This window comes from Symphalangus syndactylus, chromosome 10 (genome assembly GCF_028878055.3).
Source record: "Symphalangus syndactylus isolate Jambi chromosome 10, NHGRI_mSymSyn1-v2.1_pri, whole genome shotgun sequence".
NCBI classification, from domain to species: Eukaryota; Metazoa; Chordata; class Mammalia; order Primates; family Hylobatidae; genus Symphalangus; species Symphalangus syndactylus.
Window position 1 is genome coordinate 110652522 of NC_072432.2, and position 15814 is coordinate 110668335.

A 15814-nucleotide genomic window follows, 5' to 3' on the forward strand; every position below is an offset into this window, starting at 1 on the left:
TGGCCATCACTAAAAAGTCAGGAAACAACACTTGCTGGAGAGGATGTGGAGAAATAGGAACACTTTTACACTGCTGGTGGGACTGTAAACTAGTTCAACCATTGTGGAAGTCAGTGTGGCGATTCCTCAGGGATCTAGAACTAGAAATACCATTTGACCCAGCCATCCCATTACTGGGTATATACCCAAAGGACTATAAATCATGCTGCTATAAAGAGACATGCACACGTATGTTTATTGGGGCACTATTCACAATAGCAAAGACTTGGAACCAACCCAAATGTGCAACAACGATAGACTGGATTAAGAAAATGTGGCACATACACACCATGGAATACTATGTAGCCATAAAAATGATGAGTTCATGTCCTTTGTAGGGACATGGATGAAACTGGAAATCATCATTCTCAGTAAACTATCACAAGGACAAAAAACCAAACACCCCATGTTCTCACTCATAGGTGGGAATTGAACAATGAGAACACATGGCACAGAAACGGGAACATCACACTCTGGGGACTGTTGTGGGGTGGGGGGAGTGGGGAGACATAGCATTAGGAGATATACCTAACGCTAAATGATGAGTTAATGGATGCAGCACACCAACATGGCACATGTATACGTATGTAACAAACCTGCACATTGTGCACATGTACCCTAAAACTTAAAGCATAATAAAATAAAATAAAATAATAAAAAAAAGTAAAATGATGAGTCAAAGAATCCAATTGGTCAGATTTCTGACTTATCCTCCCAATTGCCTCCTAAATGATTATATCAACATTGAGCACAATTTTCTCTAATCTTTACCAATCTAAGTGAAAATTATATTATGCCATTTAATTTGTATATTTCTTTCCTTTTTTTATTTTTTAGAGACAGGGTCTACTCCCAAGTCTCTGGGACTACAGGTGTACACCACCATACCTGGCTAATTTTTTCTTTCTTTTCTTTCCTTTTTCTTTCTTTCTTTATTTTTATTTTTTGGGTAGAGGCAAGGGTCTCGCTACCTTGCCCAGCCTGATCTCAAACTCCTGGCCTCAAGATATCTTCCCGCCATGACCTCTCAAAGCACTGTGATTATAAGCATGAGCCACCTAATTTCTGTTTCTTTAAATGTTTGAATAGCTGAAAGTTTTCACTATACGTACTGGCCATTGTTAATTTTTCCTTATGCATTTGTTGATTCATTTTACTGTTCTACTTAATGGATTAGTGATTTCTTACCAAATTTACGACTCTATATATAAAAAATAAAAACTAGTATTTTATTCTTTATATTATTTCTTTATGGATGTTAAATTTTTTAAACCAATTTAAAAATCATAAGGAAAAATTTGTACTGAATTTTATTGGACTAATTTTTTTTTTAATTTAACAGAGTTTAATCGAGCAAAGAACAATACAAGAATCAGGCAGCACCATCAACCCCGTCCCGGACTGAAATTTTGATGTAGTCAAATTTCCAGCTTACCCTCTAGAATGTCTTCACTGATATTCTTACAAAATCTATTGTCATTGGAAGATAGGCTATTCATGTATGTTTTCTACTAATTATTTAGAGTTGTAATTCTTTCATTCTTATTACTTGATGTTCCTTAAAATAGCAACAAAATTTTCACCATATCATATTTTGAATAACCAGATCCATGTATTACTCGTTTGTGATCTTTCCTTCTTTTGTTTTTCTTTCCTTCCCATTCATTCATCTTCTCATGCACTCAAAAATTATTTGCTGAGTGTTTACCACATGCCAGGTTCAGTTTAGGGAGGCATTTGAGATATATCAATGAATAAGACAGACAAACTCCTTGCTGTCATGGATTTTACATACCAAAATTCAAGGCTATTGTATGTCTATGAAGAATTGAATGTTTTATGAATATACAAGGCTATTCTCTGTTTCTTTCAATGCTTTTCTTTGAAGTATATTATCTTGATATTACAGTTGCTGTCCCTGTAATCCTTTACCAAGCTATGTCAATTTATTTTAGCTGCCTCTTCTTTTTTTTTTTTTTTTTTTTTGAGACGGAGTCTCGCTCTGTCACCCAGGCTGGAGTGCAGTGGCGCAATCTCGGCTCACTGCAAGCTCCGCCTCCCGGGTTCACGCCATTCTCCTGCCTCAGCCTCTCCGAGTAGCTGGGACTACAGGCGCCCGCCACCACGCCCGGCTAATTTTTTTGTATTTTTTTTAGTAGAGACGGGGTTTCACCGTGGTCTCGATCTCCTGACCTCGTGATCCGCCCGCCTCAGCCTCCCAAAGTGCTCTTCTAAGAAGCGTATAGTTGGATACTGTCTAAAAACCAGTCAATAATTTTTGCCTTTTATTAGGTAAGTTTAAAGCATTTATGTATAGTACCATAACTAACGTTTGATAGCTTTGTCATCATCTTTTATGTTTCCTTTGTAAATAATCTTGTTACTTTCTTTTGTTATTCTTCTTATTGCTACTTCTTATTATGAGTCTTATTAATAGCCAGGAATTTTGCACTGAGCACATAAAAATTAGTAACAATGAACACTGATGAGTGCTTACAATGTGCCAGGTATTGTACTCTACATGATTTTTCTCATTTAATTGTCACAAGCCTATTGCATAAACATCTTTTATGAGCGTTTTTAAAAACATTTACTTAGTGATTAGAAACAGCAATAATATATTTATTTCATGTGTACTGATGAATTATGTAAACTTCTATACTTCCTTCCCTCTTTAAATTATTCACTAGAATTAAGTAGACTTAAGATACAAATAATGATTTAACTTATTTTCACTGCTATTGACATGATTATTTTTGACAATTGCTTTCAGTTATTTAGACTTAATCATATCTTACTGGTTACATTGCTTTCCAGTAGTCCTCTTACACTTGTTTTCCTCTTGCTTGAATTATTGATTTTTGTTCACCTCTCAGTGGGAAAAGTGTATTTTTATCTAGAAAGGCATGTGGATGGTACCCTTCCTAAGCAAGTGCATGCATAACTCAGCACTTTTCCTTCTTGGCCTTTGACTATGCTAAAATACATGGTCACTCTGTCAGTAAAGGTTGTTTCTCCCACTTCATCAATTCACTCTTTTTTTGTAGGTCAAGTTTAAGATTAAAGTAGCAGATCCCCATCCCCAAGCTTTGTTAATTTTTTATCCAGTAGTCTGACTTAAATAAGGCCAGAATTGGACTTCGACAAGGAAATTTAAGCCTTTAGGCTATGTCTTATTATTTTAGCTATACATTTGCTGGGGGCACATCCTATGTGAAAGATCTGGAGCTCATTTATTCCTGATTTGGGGCATGGCTGTGACCTTAGGCTCTCCCGTGCCCTTGATTTTCTATTCCTTCCTTATAAGGCTGGTTTCTAATCAGTACTAACAAGACTCCTCTGATTCTGGGCCTTGTACCTAGCCTGGGTCGTTGATAGCTGGTGAAGCTGAATTTGGCTCATGGTCCAATGTGACACATAAAACCTTCAGGTGCCTCAGCTTTCTACCACACTTATAGTCCTGGTCAAATTAAACTGTGAATATTTAGCTCAAGAGTTCAAAGCCTGGCTCAGCTTCTTGGTAACTATTTAATCTAAATAAGGCTTTATAATCCTTCATTTCCTCATCAACAAAATGGGGATAATAACAGTACCTATTTCTATGTGTTATTAGGTTAAATAAGATAAAGTCTTTTGGCCAGGAGTGGTGGCTCACACCTGTAATCTCAGCACTTTGGGAAGCCAAAGCAGGCAGATCACCTGAGCTTACAAGTTTGAGATCAACCTGGGCAACATAGTGAAACCTTATCTTTACCAAAAATACAAAAAATTAGCTGGGCATGGTGACAGGTGCCTGTGGTCCCAGCTACTTGGGAGGCTGAGGTGGGAGGATCCCTTGAGCCTGGGAGGTGGAGGCTGCAGTGAGCTGAGATCACACCGCTGCGCTCCAGCCTGGGTGACAGAGTGAGACCCCCTTCTCAAAAAAAAAAAAAAAAAAAAAAAAAAAAAAAGATAAAAGATAAAGCCTTTAGCACAATGCCTAGCCCTCAGGAAATAATAAATATAATAAATTACGAGTAATTATTTCAAATATTTAATTATTCTTCCCCATAATTCTTAATCAGTGATAATTCTTCACGTAGAAGGGGAAAAACTCCTACTTTCTGAAAAATAATAATTCTGGGAAAACATTCAGTAGTGTATGAAAGCAAGTGATCATTGGATCATCACTTTCTAATCCTTCATATTTCATGTATTATGTTTAATGTATAATATAAAGCTCATTGAAAAGACTGAAAAGAAAGGAATATCTCAGTTGTTAACTGTGTTTAGGAAGTTCTTTAACTGTCGAGAGATATAATTTTTTAGGTGGATAATTACACTGACTTCTGATGACTGAGAGTTACTTTTTTACCAATATGCTTATACTTAAATATAGGTTAAAAAAAACCTTGGCATTCAACATAATTATACTATGATATGTTAGAACCAATATACTATGACGTATTTTAAAATTATATAAAAAATTTGGCAGATTGGTAATCAATAACCAAGAATCTCCCCAATTAAATTACAATAAACTGCACGGTAAAACAACTGCTAATCCAGATAATAGAAAATAGACATGGAAGATGTATAATAAGCATTTGGGGGATATGAAATTTATCCCATGAGTGTTGTAAAGAGCTCATAATTTAACATTGCCGAAGCCCAAGCGTGTTATGAGGGTCTTTCCTCAAAAGTGACATTAATTCCATATCCCACAGATGCCTATTATGTACTCTATTTATATCAAAGTATAAAATACAGTAAAAAATTTACAGATTCAATACATTTAAAGGTGATAATAAAACAGTTATTCTGGCCTACTAAAACTGTTAAAACTTCAAATTTTAGTCTCTTTATAATAAAAGAATGTTGTAGTAGCATTGAATCTCTATATAAATCTGCTCTAATTTAGAGTTTTTTGAACTCACAACATGACGTGTGATCAGTGATAGAATTGTAACACAAATATTTTAGGTGCTTTTGCACAAAAATAATCCCCAAGTGATGAAATCTCAGGACATTCTTATGCTCATACTAAAAAATACCACAAAAATGACTCTTAAAAAATTACCTTGGAAAGCTGGAAATGATGCAGTCAATATTTTACTTTGGAAATTGGTCAGTATGTATTGACAGGTTTATACAACCTAATTTTTTTAAGTGCAATACCATTCAATAATTGGCAAACAAAAGACAACTCAAGATGTTAATTAGGCTGGGTGCAGTGGCTCACATGTGTAATCGTAGCACTTTGGGAAGCCCGGGCGGGCAGATCACTCAAGGTTGGGAGTTTGAGACCTGCCTGTCCAATGTGGTGAAACCCCATCTCTACTGAAAATACAAAAATTAGCCAGGTGTGGTGGTGGGCGTCTATAATCCTAGCTACTCAGGAGGCTGAGGCAGGATGATTGCTTGAACATGGGAGGCAGAAGCTTCAGTGAGCCAAGATTGCACCACTGCACACCAGCCTAGGCAACAGAGCAAGACACCCTCTCAAAAAAAAAGAAAAAAAGATGTCAATTATTTATTTGAATTATAGTAAGAGAAACTTCATTCTATGTGCAACAGAAGGAACTTTCATAAAATTAATGAAAAACATAGTATAAATTACCTTTAGGATATATTATTTTATAAAATCACTTATGTTGAACATTTAATTGCAGATTTAATTTTATTAAACCTAAAATACAGGTAGTAAATTGATTTAACATTTGCTAACAAAAAATTTTTAACCATCCAGAAGATAATACAGTTAAATATATAAGTAACAGCATTAAATAAGCAAGCTGTTATATAATATTCAAGAATTCATGTGGACTTATTCACATGTCAAGATAAATGTCATCCATTTATATAATACTAAGATTATCTAATTTAGAATGAGATTATCAAATTTTGGTGCAAGTAATATTTTTGTACTATTTGTTAATTCTAATTTTGTTAAGTACATCTATTAGCAAAATGCAGCAAGTGTACATACTTAGGGCACATCTCCCACCTCAGGAGATATTAACATATATTCTCTTGGAAAAACTGGTTTTAAAAATAATTGCAAAATTTAGTGACAAATATAACCATAATACAGACTAGATTTAAGTAATTTGATGTCCCATGCAACTGTTAAAAATTTTGACTAAAAATAGAAATCTGGACTCTACATGGGGCTTAATTTAATCTTGCTAACACTTTTCCCCCATGTAAATATATATTTATGATTTACTCCTCTTTCCACACAAGCTGTTGGTAATGATAACATCTTGCCATTGGCTCATTCATTATTGACATTTTTACTATAATTTCTAATAATTAACTTTTATTTTTTTATTTTCTAATTTTTCATTTTTACTATAATTTATAATTTTCTTGAAACATTTTACTTTACAAAAAAATTTGTTTTGTTTGAAAATTCAAATTCTATAAAATATCTGGCATGCAAAAGCACACTTTAGATGACACGATTATGAATTATTATGTAATCTGAGAAAGCAGTTTCATTAACTAAAAAGAGATTATTTTACATCTGCCCCTTGGTGATATTTACTCAAACCACTGACTATATTTTCAAGTATTAATTCTGAATGTAAAACTAAATTAATAACTTTCTTCCAAAAGGAATAAACAGTAGCACAGCAATTACTTAGATTAAGATATTTATGTGATATAGAATAAGATATTTTAATTCATTTCCATGAGATACAAAACTATAATATTAAATTCTAGAACATAAACTTATTCTGCCAAACTATATGATCATTTCTAAAAGTTTACTCCCAACTTCCATAGCATCACTTTAGAAAGCAGTGGTCTAAAAGACGGCTATTATAAGTTTGCAGGTAAGAGAAGTATGTAGGCTTTAGTGAAACGAAAAAAAAAAGTCAAAGACAGACTTGGAAGGGCTAACTAATGATTCACACAAGGCATCATATTCACATAGCCATGACATTCTAATTAAGTAATGGTAATGACAAATAATGATAATAAAGGCATGTCAAAACATACATTAAATGTATACTACATACTGAGTACTACTTTTTTTTTGTATATTATGATTTAATTCTCACAGGCACCCTATGAAGTAGGTACCATTATTTTTAATTTCCATTTCACAGATGAAAAAACAAAGGCTGTTTCATGTCAGAGCCTATGCTTCTATCTGCAGTATTATTATTATTGTTATTATTAGAGATGTGGGTCTTGCTATGTTGCCCAGGCTGGACTTGAACTCCTGGGTCAAGCGATCATCCTGCCTCAGACTCCCGAGTAGGGTGGGATTACAGGAATGTGCCACCATGCCTGACTTACACTGTTTTTTGACCCAAAGTTTCTAATAGTCATTAATAGAAAATACACAGATGGCTAGTACAGATGGCCGTACAGCTTAGGGATATAAGAAAATTCAAGCACTCTGGCCTTTCATGTGCTCCATAAATAGTAATAACAAAACCAAATTACTATGTGAAATAGGTAAATAAAATCCTTGCATTATAAAATGTAATAAAGGCCAGTTGAGACGAGTGATCTATTCTTCAAAGATTAAAAAATACCTATTTTGAAAAATAATACAGATCAGATTCTATTAAAAAATAATGAGCTAAATGAGGTAGCTATGATTATTGCAAGACCTGGTATTTTCAGTATTGCTGATAATGTTGGAAAGATTAAGAGTAATTATGTCATGGATCATGGAATTTTAATGGGAAGGTACTGGTCAAAATGTCAAAGAAATTCTATAAATTATTATGATAAAGATGAAACTAACCCCTGAAACTAACTGAAGGAAACTAACATCTGAAAAGGAAACAGAAACACTCTGGTTATAAATTATTGCACCCAAGCCCATGCCATCACCACTGCAACATCAAGCACCGGTTTGGGCAAGAAGGCAAAAAATTATAAAGCATTTCAAAGAAATGAAAAACATGTTCAACATCAACTTCTTTCCCCAATATTTAAAACCAATTTTTGGATCTTAGCAAGCAATTTTTGAGGGTGTAAAATGTGCTTTTGTATTTGGATATAGCAATTATTTGCACAGTGGAGAGGAATATAAAATTTAGCTCCTGACCTTGTTACTAGCTATTTCAAATAAATTTTTATGTCTATAATCACAAATGTATTAGACTTTCAAATGTACATAGCAATTCATTAATAACCTGCATTGCTGCCCAATACCACATGTCACAGACAATTTTCTCATTTCCAGTGGAAATAATGAAGCTGCTCTCAATGATGAGGGCAAGCTAAAGTAAGAAAAAGGAAAACATGCAGCGTTAAAACAGAAAAGTAGACTTCTTCAGTCACAGTTCAGGGCTTCCAGAGAAGAAAAACAGCTGAGAGTTATTATTCATGAAAGACTGTATAAAATCAGAATATAAATGAAACACTAATTTATTCTCTTTTCTGGGTTAAATAAACAGACCCTGCTCTGGGTGACTTGCTTGAGATTCTCTGCAATTCAAATAATGAATTCACATTTATTGAGCATCTACTATGTACACCTCAATAAAAAAATGCCTCAATTTTGCATGTTCTACCTAACAGAGAGTTAAGCTTTACATAAAATATCTACGAAGAAACTGCCTAGCACTACATATAAATGTTCTACTATTTCAATATAAAGAACCCTTTTGTCTATAGCTCTACATAGATAATTCACATTTACTAAAATCACTATTTTCTAATTTGCATACACACCTTATAAGCCACTGAAAAAATACACACACACACACACACATGCACACGCACCCCTAAGGAGTGACCATGTCCCTGTTCTGCTATGACATGTTACAGAAGTTATGTGGCTGAAGAAAATTAATACATTATGGTCCTTAAGGTCCCTGAGAGGCATCTATCTTACTTATAGGAATCTACCTCTGAGGGTAGAACAAAAGATGATCACATGATATAATGGAAAGAACACAAACATTTTATAGTATTGTTAGGATTTGGGGCTGGCTCCATGCATGTATGACTCATACAACTTCTTGGAATTCTTGGTTCAATGATCTGCTGTTACCAGCTTGAAATTCTCACTCATTTTTTCAAAGGGGCCTTGCATCTTTCTTTTGCACTGGGCTCTGCAAATTATGTAGCCAATCCTAAATAATTATGGCTCTGAGTTACGATTTCACTGTGCAGTATGTGTAAACTAAATCTGAGCCTTAGCTTCTTCATCTCTAATAAAGGAATAATACCCAATTTACAGGGTTGGTATTACAGAGAGTATTAGATGAGATACCATACATAGGTGAAATTGATAAGCACTGAGCATGCACATAGGCACATACAAGAGATGTGAAATAAAATGGAGATGGAACAGTTGTTATTTTTACTTTGAAGGATCCAAGCACATAGAAATTTACATATCATTAGAAACTACTATATAATTAGATGTAGTTGAAATTTAAACTTTAGCCTGGGTGCAATGGCTCATATCTGTAATCCCAGCACTTTGGAAGGCAGAAGCAAGCTCAGGAGTTCAAGGGGAGCCTGGCCAACATGGTGAAACCCCATCTACCAAAACTACAAAAACTTAGCTGGGCTTGGTGGCACGTATCTGTGGTATCAGCTACTTGGGAAGCTGAGGTAGGAGGATCGCTTGAGCCCAGGGGGCAGAGTTTGCAGTGAGCCAAGATCATGCCACCGTACTCCGGCATGGGTGAAAAACTGAGACTTTGTCTCAAAAAAAAAAAAAAACAAAAAACAAACAGAAGAACCTTAATACTTACAACCCATATATCTGTGGTGCAATTTCTAGTCTGTTCAAGTGCATGTAAAGCTCAATATCATGCTTCTTCAGTAGATGATCCTGGATCTGGTTGACTTTAGTAACAATAGCAATTGTTGGCCCTAAATCTTGTGGTCTAGCAAAGGGAATGGGAGTCATCAGTGTTTCTTTCCCCTAAAAACAGAAAAATTGAACATGTATTATTTAAATATAAAATTAATAAATATATGGATGTCATTCTTTATCAATGACAGTTTAAACAAGTCTTATTATCTGCTTACTACTCATTCTTAAAAAAAGGTGAGAGCACCATGAAATAATTAAAATAGGAAGATGAAAAAGGGATTCACTAGAAATACTTTTTAGGAATATATTATTCATTCATATATAAGGGTAATTAAGATGAATGTTCAAAAGTCACATCTATTATGCTCCTTGATAAAATTAATGTCTTTCTTTGTGTTGTCTAAGCCACTTTTATAAAGCTGACTCAGTAATATCAATACAATTAGGTAAAATCAAGAACTGATAACCCTCACAGTTTAGTCACTGAGTTTCTCACCTAGCGTGACTCAGTTATAAAATACAAAATGACCACTATTAAGAAATGATCAGTGTTTAAATGTGTTCAAATACTCTGCTCAAAATGTTGATGTTCATTTAAGTCTATGACTTCATCACATAACTTGCCAAGAACTAAAGGTTATTATTCCAAAAATATAAAGTAGTTTGCCAAATATGCTTACAGTAGCTTTTACCTTCAACAACCCTTTTACAATATAATATGTTGGTATATGAAGAAATACTTTATCACCTAGTGTAGGGGTCAGCAAACTTTCCCTATAAAGAGCCAGAGAGTAAATATTTTAGGCTTTACAAGTCACACAGTCTGTGCTGCAACTCTGCCACTGCAATGATCATGCAGCCACAGACAATAAGTAAACAAATAGGAATGACTGTGTTCCAAAACATTTTATTTAAGGGCATGGAAACTTAAATTTCATATTCTTTTCACATGTTACAAAATACTATTCTTCTTTTGACAGTTTTCTAACCATTTAAAAATGTTAAAAACCATTCTTAACTCATAAGATGTATAAAAACAGATGGTAGGCCAAATTTGACCTACAGGCAGTAGGATGCCAACCTCTGAGCTGGCCAAAGGCATGAAAAACATCGATTACCTATTTCATTTTTTAAGAGATGGAATGAAGTGACTGAGTAATAATGGTTTCTAACCGGAAAGCAATTAATTATACCAATATAAAGGAAATAAACCATACTGGAAACAATATGCCAAATTCTTTAACAGTATCCATTGCCAGAACAATTTGTGATTTTTCCAATATTGTGTAATACAATGAGACAACCATAATGATCACTAAGATAGCATGAAGGTTAGTTTGAAAATATAGTTAACTCAGCAATTCCACTTCTAGGTATGTAACAAGAGAAGTGAACACATGTTCATACAAAGCTTGTATACAAATGTTCAAAGTTATTCACAATAGCCAAAAGTGAAAATAACCCAAATGTCCATCGACTGATGTATGGATAAACAAAATGTGGTATATCTATATAATACAATATTATTCAGGCATAAAAAGAAATACTGGTACATGCCACAATATGAATGAAAACTGAAAACACTATGCCAAGTGAAAGGAGTCAGTCACAAATGGCAGTATATGATTCCACTTATATGAAATATCCAGAATCAGCAAGTCCATAGAGACAGAAACTATACTAGTGATGCCAGGGCCTGTAGGAATAGGGAAATGGAGAGTGACTGTTAATGGACATGCAGTTTTCTTTTTGGGTGATCAAAAAAATGTTTTGGAATTAGATAGCAGGGATGTTTGCCTGCTAACCCTATAAATATACTAAAAACCATTAAAAGTTTAATAGGTACAAGTTATGCTATGTGAATTATATAAAAATTTAAAATCTAGTTAAAAATAAGAATAAGAGTAAGAGTAAGGGATATTGATGCTAAATGTATGAATTCAATAGCAACGCATTGGTAAAAGCAAAACAACCTATTTGATACAGATTTTACCTATGCACTTCAGTAATAATGTGTATACCAACTAACTAGGGTAGCAAGAGAAAGATTATAATGATTTTGTAACTAAGCACTTATGCTGCTTGATTAATATACACACATATAAAATGTATTTATATGAAATTTTTACATTGCCTTTGTGTATCTGCCAATATGATTAGAAATATACTTAGATCCCCAGGCTCAATCTTATTCTATAGGTAATTTCATTTTGGTTATAGCAATAATAAAGGCCATATACTATTCTTTGGTTACATGTTGTTATTTATTGAAAGCATTTGCTCCATCGCATATACTGAAAAGATCTGTACTATAAGATTTACCTTCTGACCATCATGCTCAAAAGTTGAAAACCAAGGTTCAGCAGTTTCCATAAGTTGTGAGAATACTGCACTAAAAATAAAATAACATAATGCTATGTTTAACTTTCATTAAAATAACGATGGTATAAAAAAATAAAACAAAGAAACTTTTTGTACTTACTAGGCATCATGTTCCAGATACTCAGGGTTCAAGAGAGTTTTCATTTCCTCACTTAAAAAAACAATACGAGCAATCAAAATGTGTAATTTTTGAATAATTAAAGAGGCAGAGTTTGTCTTATTCTATATAAGACAACTTTCATATAATGTGCAAACGAGAAAAATTGGTCTTTTTTAATGAAAAGAGCAATGCCATTAACAAATGATATGCTTTCTATAAAGATCAAAAACAAATTAGCTGCCTTGTCTATGCCATATGAACTAATTATTCCAAATAAATACAGACTATGACAATATATTCCTTGACTATGATTCATCTAGAATAATCAATTAATCCACAATCTATCACTTGTTGTCCAAAAGAACAAAAAGGTAGCTACTGGTCAAATATGCAATATCAAAACATTGATTTATTTTCTTTAACTGGATTTTCATTTTAACATCAATTTATCAGTGACAACACCTCTTAAGCATTTATTTTTTAACAGATTGAATCAGCTGAAGAAGCAGGTCCAACACATTTAAAAGCTATTTTCAATCACCTATTTTTTTTGTAAATTATATTCTACATGCACATTTTTTAAAGAGCTGCTGTCTGAAGAATACACTCACATGTTAAAAAAAAAAAAAAAATGGCAGGCCAAGCATGGTGGCTCACACCTGTAATCCCAACACTTTGGGAGGCCGAGGTGGGTAGATCACGAGGTCAAGAGATCAAGACCATCCTGGCCAACATGGTGAAACCCCATCTCTACTAAAAATACAAAAATTAGCTGGACAAGGTAGTGCCCGCCTGTAGTCCCAGCTACTCGGGAGTCTGAGGCAGGAGAATCGCTTGAACCCGCAAGGCAGAGGTTGCAGTGAGCCGAGATACCGCTTTTGTACTCCAGCCCGGTGACAGAGCAAGACTCCGTCTCAAAAAATAAAACTAAAAAAAAAAAAAAAAAAAAAAAAAAAAAAAAGGCATTACAACATGATCCTAATACTAACTTCATGTTTATATTTTAGAATAACTGAAGTGAAAGCAAGTTATATATGGTTATACTCTTGTCAAGATAAAAAAAAAACTCAGTAAAATTAGCAAAGCTTCAAGGAAACTTGAAAATACTAATCTATAAACTAGTAGACAAAAGTTAATTAAACAAAGGCCTGAATATATGCTCAGCAAAATGGATAGCTATATTTGATTAATAAAGATCTTATAATCAGATATGTGAAATGTTATCTACAAGTTTTCTGTTTACTGCATATAGATGGGCTGGCCTCATGAATACTCCTGGACACAACCTGACAGTCCCAGAGCACTCCATTTCCAAAATGATTTTCTGAAGGCCCCAAAGTTAGGGTATCTTAAGTTAGAAAAATGAATTCTAACAATTAGCCTAAGTTGAATCCAATTACAAAAGTTATTTGCAGGGAAGAATAAATGAATATATCTAAAAAATTTGAGAAGCAATTTTGTTTATTTACAGACTGAGGTTCTTTGTGGCTCTGCTCCCTTATGAATTAAGCTGAGTCAAACCTGATGAGGAGAGATAATCTCATATATAAAGTCTTATTCAGCTTGGAGTAAAAAATGGATCATTAGAGGATGATATATATGGATAATATCAATCACTAGCACTTTTGTGATTACAACAAAAATTTTCCATTCTTGATCCATTACTTACATGTCTTCCTTTGATACAGAATCAAGAATTCCAAAGACATTTATGATTCTAAATTTTCCCCATAGCTAAACTGGCCTAACAACTATTAAGTAGAATTAACAATTAACCACATGAAACACAATCAAATGTTTACAACTTGTACAGCTTGTAAGTACCTTCCATTTAAAAGATTTTGAGGTTTCAAAAACAAAGGTTACCGTGGGGGCTAAAAAACAAATGGAGCTCATATTAAAAAAAAACTTGCCTGGGCTGTGCAGACTCACTGGCATGTAGAAAAGCTTGGTGGTCACAGTGAAGGACAAAGACTATAGGTGCTAACAGCTCGTGCATGCCCTGAAATAAAAGAGCCAGAAAAATGAAAGAGATGGATACTCAGAGTCCATTAGTGGACAGTATAAACTCAGTTAAATACTTCTTCAAACCAATTCCCACTAGCAAAATTTCCATATTATATAGAACACATAAAAATGGAAAGCTACAAGATGAGATTTTTATCTACGTTCAGAATTTGATTCTAATTCAACCACAGCAGGTATTCTTCTTTAAAACATGGAGAGCAGTTCTCTTTTAAATGACATGACAAACAATAAATTGGCATGGTGGATAACCTTGCACCTGTCAGTTGCTTCAAGATCTGTACTCATAAATATGAATTTCATTTATGCAAATTATAATCATAAGCTACAGTGTTAAGATCTGCAGTAAGAAGGGCAACTACGAACTGTAGAACTAAGGAAATTACATCCAATGTTTTCATTATATAATGGCTCAAAATTAGGATGTCTGTAGATTTAGGAAGTGCTGAAGTCAGCTAGCTAAAATGTTGGATAATAAAAGAAACAACCTTAAGAAGGTTTGACAGAAAATAAACTTGTTAAAATAGGATTTAACATGTTTAATCAGAAAACTACCATAATTTTTTCCTGTCTACTTAAACTCTAAGGTTAATTTCAATTTATTTAATGATTTCACCAATACGATTTTCCTCCTTATATTGGTTTTCACGAAAAACAGGAATAGAAACAAAAAGGTATAATATTAGTTACTAAGCTGTCCTTAAAAGGGTACTATAAAAATCCATTACTGATCCATTATTGTGGTGACATATGGTATTCCACATTATGGCTACCTTTGCTAATTGAGATTTCTTTCCCCCTTAAGCATCAAAAAACATTTCAGCAAGTTAAAACAGATTATAATCTTTCCTATCTCTTAAAGTGAGCAAATTACTACTTTCCTTTTGCTTAGTAACTAGGGGTGCTCTTTTATAAAAAGACAAGACAAAATACCACTTTTAGAGGAAATAAAAATAAAATATGAAAGCAGAGAGGAGACAAATATTTTGCTGGTAGAATCAGAGAAGGCTTCCTATAATGGATGAACAGAGTCACACAGTCCTCTGCACAGTCTAATAGTACTGTACTATTCTTAGAAAGCCAATTGTTATCATAAAGATAATATGCAAGTTAACTTTTTCAGGCTTCATGTATAAGTTATCACTAGCTTTGAATTAAAAAGATTTAGTTATATTTTTACAAAACAATTTATGATTAATTGAAAATTTACTTGTGATTTAGGACAAATGACTACATGTCATTTCAATCTTTATAGGTAACCATCTCCTTATTAAACAAACTTTGAAAAAAATCTCTCAGATAACATGTTAGACACGTAGAAAAATGACATTAAGGATTACTAACTCTGCTTTAAAAATCATGAAGGGTTTACTCTCTTGGAATAGTCTCAAGTTACTCCAAAAAGAAAGTGCCATAATTCTAATCATTAAAATAATAAATAAGTATTGTATTAATAGAAAAGCATGGAAAAGCAAAAACCAAAATAA

General features: G+C 33.5%; 1 protein-coding gene across 37 annotated transcripts in view; it reads right to left on the bottom strand.

The window, feature by feature from the left end:
* Window positions 1–15814, bottom strand: part of TBC1D5 (TBC1 domain family member 5) — a 598207-nt gene that overhangs the window by 212010 nt on the left and 370383 nt on the right. For all 37 annotated transcript variants that reach the window (XM_063611375.1, XM_063611384.1, XM_055295545.2 and 34 more), the window contains 4 exons: window positions 14216–14304; window positions 12303–12353; window positions 12143–12212; window positions 9756–9928 (listed from right to left, as the gene is read on the bottom strand). In XM_063611375.1, coding sequence (XP_063467445.1) covers window positions 9756–9928; window positions 12143–12212; window positions 12303–12353; window positions 14216–14304 — 383 coding nt within the window. The remainder of the gene's footprint in view (window positions 1–9755; window positions 9929–12142; window positions 12213–12302; window positions 12354–14215; window positions 14305–15814) is intronic.